General features: G+C 39.1%; 1 protein-coding gene across 1 annotated transcript in view; it reads left to right on the forward strand.

Annotated features, from left to right (window-relative positions):
• LOC107556168 (nesprin-1-like) overlaps positions 1–6,956 on the forward strand; it is a 137,051-nt gene that overhangs the window by 103,244 nt on the left and 26,851 nt on the right. Inside the window, exons 111-122 of the mRNA XM_016239217.1 lie at positions 357–539; positions 653–802; positions 915–1,091; positions 1,356–1,511; positions 2,198–2,353; positions 2,559–2,729; positions 2,835–2,968; positions 3,056–3,239; positions 3,384–3,566; positions 4,079–4,225; positions 4,310–4,464; positions 4,558–4,705. Of these exons, the coding sequence (XP_016094703.1) occupies positions 357–539; positions 653–802; positions 915–1,091; positions 1,356–1,511; positions 2,198–2,353; positions 2,559–2,729; positions 2,835–2,968; positions 3,056–3,239; positions 3,384–3,566; positions 4,079–4,225; positions 4,310–4,464; positions 4,558–4,705 (1,944 nt within the window). The remainder of the gene's footprint in view (positions 1–356; positions 540–652; positions 803–914; positions 1,092–1,355; positions 1,512–2,197; positions 2,354–2,558; positions 2,730–2,834; positions 2,969–3,055; positions 3,240–3,383; positions 3,567–4,078; positions 4,226–4,309; positions 4,465–4,557; positions 4,706–6,956) is intronic.

The raw sequence follows: 6,956 nt of genomic DNA on the forward strand, positions 1-6,956 counted from the left end.
CTGTTCACTTTCTCTGTGTGATTCTGTCTACTTCCTTAAAGAAATTAACTTACAAGAAACACTTGTGTGTGGTTGTGTCCATGTATGCAAATTTTTATTGACATCACATGGTCTCTTCATATTTTATTGTAGGTATCAGAGCGAGTCAGCTGAGCTTAGTCAATGGCTGAGTTCGGCTCTAGACCGCCTGGAGTTCTGGAACACTCAATCTGTTACGGTACCTCAAGAGCTAGAGACTGTCAGAGACCACCTTCATGCCTTCCTGGTAAGAACGGCCATTAAATATCCTGCTAAAAAGAGCCTTAGGTCTCACTTGACTTTTATAGACACACTCTATATTGGTTCTGTATTTGCAGGAGTTCTCCAAAGAGGTAGACGCCAAGTCTTCTTTGCGTGCCTCAGTTCAGAGCCAGGGGAATCAGCTGCTCCGGTTGAAGAAAGTGGACACGGCAGCACTCAGGGCAAACTTGGCCCAGGTAGACACACAGTGGGCTGATCTTCTCACTCATATCCCTGTGGTCCAGGAGAAACTACATCAGGTATGATGACTAGGACAGATTGCACTGCCTCATCTCAGTTAAAGAATAGAATGCAGATAATGAACAGGCTCACATGGCTATGCTGATTGTAGCATTCATATTGTGATCAACAGCTGCAGATGGAGAAGCTGCCATCCCGTCATGCAATAGCTGAACTAATGAGCTGGATATCCCTCATGGAAAATGTTATCCAAGAGGACCAGCAGAAGATCATGGGGGCAGTGGGATCCGAGGCTGTGCAAATGTACCTTCAGAAATACAAGGTAGCAAAAAGTCTTCAAGACTTTTGAAATAATAAAACATATCATTAGTCATTTTGTACTCCATTCTCAAGACACCAAATCTCTCTTTTTCTTTATTTACCTGTCTCAACAGGGTTTTCGGATTGACCTGTCCTGTAAGCAGCTGACGGTGGACTTTGTGAATCAGTCAGTTCTGCAAATCAGCAGTCAGGATGTGGAGGGGAAACGCAGTGACAAAACAGACTTTGCTGAGCGTCTTGGGGCCATGAACCGCCGCTGGCAGATACTGCAGGGACTCGTTACAGAGAAGGTCAGACATAAATGCAGATGTTGTTAAAGCAAAAAAATGGGACAAATTAAATGCTAAGACTGAAATTCAGAATTTTCCAATTCAACTTTTCACTCAAATTGTTATGATAACATAATTTGTAATTGAAAAACAACAAGTAATTTAAAAAAGTAATAAAAAATAAAGTCATGCTAAATACCAAGTGTTACTGTGACTTTTGGACCCCATTGTATGCCATTTATCTTTAATTTTTATTATCATACTGGTGTCTTTTGTGTTTCACAGATTCAGGTTTTAGAGGGTCTGCTTGAAAGCAGGTTGGAGTTTGAGAATGTGGTTCAGACCTTGAAGACCTGGTTCAGTGTACAGGAAGAGAGACTCAAAAAGAAGCACAGGATTGAGGATGTTTCCTCAGCCCAGAATGCGCTCAAAGATTGTCAGGTAGGTACTGCACCATAGTTGTTAGGCTCTACACAATACACAGTACACTATAGCCGCCTTTCCACTGTCGGGCCAAAAGCGGGCGTGCTAGTGCGTGCCAGAGCCAGTCATGTTTCCACTGTCACTTCCGGGGCTTGATCGTGCCTTGTCGGTGCTTCCTCGGGGGCAATGGCCTGGGTTTTTTGGCCCAACGAAAACCTTGGGCCAAAGCGGGCCAGCTGGGGCTAAAGGAGTGGTTATGATCAAAGGCGGAGTTTCTCCGCATCTGGAGAGCGTCAGCGCCGCGGATCATTTCATAAATTTAACAGCTATAACACCAGCATTAAAGACTTTTAACTCACTTTCAGACAGCAGCGAGTGTTTGAAATAACTTGATCCGATGTGGATTATGATCACCATACAAGGCAGAAATATTTATAAGCGATGCAAAAGACGCTAGCCATTAACGTTACCATAGTAAACATGGTAAATACGACCGCTTGAAGAAATCAGACGTCAGCTTCTTATTCTCTAACACAATCGTGTATTTATTTAGTAACATATTTTAAAGCACTGGCTCGCACTGGCCTGACAGTGGAAAAGTGGCTTATGTGGATTCATGAGTGAAGATTACATAGATAATCTGGAAATATTCTATGTGATTTGTTGTTCTGAAAGATTGATCTGACTGTGTCTGTGTATGCTAGGAAATGGAAGTGTTGGTAAAGGAGAAAGAGAAAGATCTGGAGAAGGCTAAAGAGAAAGGATGCTTATTAATTCAGGATAAGAAAGGCGAGGCTGGCTCTGTTATTATGGACACTCTAAAAGGTCTAAACCAGTCTTGGGCCAATCTGGATCACATGGTATGTTTGACCTTTTTGGCTTTTAGTTCTAGTTTCTTCTAGTTTTGTAATCTTCATTACAATATTGTTCACACGTTTTTTTATAGACACTCTTAGTTAAACATACATGTTATGTACTGTCACTCAGTTTTGATAGTCAGAAATTTCGTAATTTTCACCGAAACACTGATTATCAGTCCTAAATGATGTTTGTGTGTAATTGCAGATCGGGCAGCAGACAGTCAGTCTCCGGTCAGTGCTGGAGCAGTGGAGCCTGTATAAACAAGCATATGAGGAGATTCAGGGCTACCTGATGGAGGGACGTTACACCATCTCTCGTCTGCGTCTTCTCACTGGCTCCCCAGAAGCTGTGCAGGTTCAAGAGGAGAACCTTGAGGTGCTAGTCTGCCACAAACTGCAAAATATGAATGAGCTTTTATTCGCATTATATACATTATATATGTAAGAAACTAAAATCACCATGGGTTTCTGTGTGTATCAGAGTTTACAAGATGAGCTGGAGAAACAGGAGAGTGGTTTACGGAAACTTGGCTCCATAACGCAACAGCTGCTGAGGGACTGTCATCCCTCAGTGAGCGATTCACTCAACACAGCACTGGGTGACATAAATGTCAGGTGAGTTTCAAAAACTTCTAGTTACTAATAAAGACACTGATCAGTATAAAGTGATCAGAAATCATTGATCTACTGATCTGCTGTCAGGTGGAACATGCTGCTGGAGCAGATCTCAGATCAGCTGAGGAGGAGTAAGAGCCTGCTGCAACTGTGGCAGCATTACAAAGCACTACATGCTCAGAGCAGCACTGACATCCAGAAACTAGAGGATCAGGTGGAACAGCTACTCAAGAGCACCACCCACAGGGACATCACAGAACAGGAAGTGAAGGTGTGGATTTATCAATGCATGATGGGTTATGTTAGTGGCCCAAAAGTATGTAAGAGATTGCTAATTCTGACAACTGTGTGTAGTTGTGAAAGCCTTGTAGCAAGGGCCACAGTATTCCTCTTTGTAAAGCTGGTATTTCTACAGGGTCTTATGGCGTCTGAGGGATCCGTAGAGTCTGTCCTGCAGCAGCTGGATGAGTTTTCAGAGCAGCTGAGGCAACAAGTGGACCCCTCTGCCATGACAACCTTCCATACAGACCACCTGTCACTCACTCAGCGATTAGCAACAGTTGGACATGCCCTCCAAAGACAGCAGTCTCTGCTAGAGGTTCAGATGATTAGAATTTGCCTTGTGCACACAGACATTGAAACAGAGCATTTATACAGTTTTCACACATTTATTTTCATAAAATATAGACTGCTGTTTAAAAGTTTGGGTAAGATTATTTGATGTTTTGATCCCAAGGCTGCAATTATTTAATCAGAAATACATTAAAAACAGTTTAACTAACAGGTTATTTAACAGGTTATTATTAAAAATAACCGTTTTCTATTTTAATATATTATGCTTCCTTGCTAAATAAAAGTATTTATTTCCTTTATAAATAAATAAATAATTCCCAAACCTTCAAATGGTAGTATATATTTTAAATTGAATAATATAGTTTTAATAAAATAACTTTCATACTATCCTTTCATAGTTTTGACACTATCATGTGTGACTATCGTTTTGTCACTTTCACAGATCAGAATGAGTTTTTTTTTTTTGTTTTTTTTGTCAGACTGTAAAGCCTGTCAAGTGTAAATGTCTTTTTTTTTCTTTTCCTTCCTTTCCTCAAGGTGGGTGTGAGGGACTATGAGAGGTTTAGTAAGGAGTTACATTCTCTGAGCCACTGGTCAGAAGAAGCTGAGAAGGTTCTGAAGGAACCAGACCCAATTGGTTCTCCAGATATCTCATCTGTGCAGGAACACATGGAAAAACTTAAGGTGAAATTTGTTGACCATTTGCCTGTAAAATTATAGGGTTGTATAAACACTTTTGAACTTTCTTATATGTATGTGTGCCTGTAGACCCAAATGTTAAAGCTGAGCAGTCTTTCTCCTGATCTGGAACATTTGAATGAGATGGGTTATCAACTTCCCCTAAATGATAATGAAATCAAGCATCTGCAGAACCTAAACAGGAGTTGGTCATCTAACTCTGCTCATACAATTGAGAGATTCAGGTATGTGTGGTTACTGTTGATCTATGGTAGATTTTCAATTTCTTCTCTAGAAGCGTGTAATATTCAGTTGTCTGCATCTCTTTGTATGTGCAGTAAACTGCAAGCACTGGTATTGCAAAGACAGAGCTTCTCGGAGAAGTGTGATGCTTGGATGACCTTTCTTACCCAAATAGAGGAGAAACTGGCCGCTGAGATCTCTGGAAACTATCAGAGCCTGCTAGACCAGCAGAGAGAACATGAGGTACTGATACATAAAAAAAAAAAAAAAGGAAAATACTTTTTTAGAATAACTACAACTAAAGGCCTGTTCACACCAAATAAAAGGCTGCATTTACAATATTTAAATGTTTGGGGTCAACAAGATTTTTTTTGTGTTTTTGAAAAAAAGTCTCTAATGCCAGGTTCACACATACTCCGGCGTATGCAGTCCATGTGCAGTTCATATGCGGTGCAGAAGCAGCATGGACTCATTGTACTTTCATACAGGATGCGTTTGAAGTCTGCTAATGATCCACGGCTGTTTACCGCAAACACATCTATCCATTAGTTTGATTTCAAATCCAAACGTTGTTACTGAAAATAATTTTTCAGCATTGTGATTCTCTTTTTACACTGTACAGATATACAATCTTTCATAGACATAATCATGTTTAAACATAATAAATATAAGCAACGTGTTATTCAATGTGCTTTACTTCTAGATTTATACGTATATTAAGTTGAAGGGGTGTAAATCGGACGTTTCATCATGATATGATATCGATTCTCATACACAGCGATACGATATTTGCCGATACCATAATCAAATTCTACGATATAATTATGACAATTCGATTCAGTAGTATATTGATCGATTTATCGATATTATATACCTATTTTACACAATAAGTTACATTTTTATTAACTCACAAATGCATCCAAAATATATAACATGAACATTTATCTGAAATTTGCACATCCTGTACCCCATATTCACAACAAAAACTACACTTTTTTTAAATGATAAAGAAAAATAAATTGGATAAAATTAAGTCACATGAGATCAGTAAGCTTATGACATGACAACAGTCAAGAAAGTCTTTCAGGCTGTGCTAAAATGTTCAATGTGTAAAATATAGGAATTTCCTCATTAGGAAACAACAAAAATTAGGTAGTTGTAGGGGGAAAACATGGAAAATATATACAAAAAGAAATTAGAAAAATAAAGCTCTTAAAACTTATTTTGCTTTGAGAACTTTTTTTTTGGCTGCTACTATACATCGCAGTCTGGGTCTCATGCTATGGAGACAGATCAGCCTCAAAAATAACACATTTGCAAAACAAAATTCATAAATGCACAGCACAATTTACATTTACAAAATCTTTTTTAAAAATCTTTTTTAAAAAAATGTAAAATGTTTACACAGATATGTATATATCAAGTTCTTGAATTAATTTCCATCACACATTTATGAATGATGTTACATGTATTTATGGATCGTTGAATCTGCATTTGCAGATCGTCACACATGCGTGGACTGCTTTGAATTTGTGTGTGGTATTTTTGAGACCTTCCTGGCAGGTTAAGAGTCATAAATATCTTTTTTTGGAGGATGTTCCGTTCAGCCAATCGCGGTGAGCTTTTAATCCACCAATCAAAACGCTCTATACTGAACAGACTCGAGAAGCTCAAGCTGCGCTTGAACTGTGCACTGTTCCATGATTGGGTCCTTGATGTAAAGACATTTTAATGGGCAGTGTTGGGCAAGTTACTCTGAAAATGTAATTAAATTACCGATTACTGATTACTCTTTTTAAAAGTAATCATGTTACTGTTCTGATTACTTTATTTCAAAAGTAATTAGTTACATTACTAGTTACTGTTACTTTATTCTCCATTACATTTATGAAATCCCAGCATACACGCTCCCGATAAGTATTCGTTATTAAAGCGTCAACATTCACAGAACACTGTTATTTTAACTAAAGCAAGCGGCTGCTGCGTGCATGGTTTGGTAATGTAATGACCCGGCAGTGAGCGCTAGCAGCCAGGAGCATTATGGGTATTTGTTTAGAGTTGATTTATGTGTTAATTAAGCAAGATGGTTGGGTTTTTGCGTTAGCAATGTTATTTGTGTTTATGTTCAAATTAGTTCGGGTGTGTTTGGTTCATTTACTGCCTTGTTATAAAAAGTGTGGCTGTCACCATCATGGAAACAGATGTGTAGGGGAGGCACTTGGCGATATGGCCATACATGTGTTTGTTCTTATTCTGTGTTTAGAATAAAAGGAGAAAGATGACGGTACTTCCTCCTGCTGGGTTGCTCTGTCAGTGCTTCTGTTCACAGAGACACTCAGGATCGTGCGGTGTATGGGACGCGAGTGTTCGCGCTTTCCAATAACCAAATTGAAAGTCTCGACGTGTAGATGCTAGCATCCTATTAGCAATTAGCTTAGCAGTTTAGTAGCCTAGCGTAGCTCCAGTTAGCCTCACGTTCTATAGAACACCTGCG

The sequence above is a fragment of the Sinocyclocheilus grahami genome, unplaced genomic scaffold (genome assembly GCF_001515645.1).
Source record: "Sinocyclocheilus grahami isolate Dianchi unplaced genomic scaffold, SAMN03320097.WGS_v1.1 scaffold556.1, whole genome shotgun sequence".
NCBI lineage: Eukaryota > Metazoa > Chordata > Actinopteri > Cypriniformes > Cyprinidae > Sinocyclocheilus > Sinocyclocheilus grahami.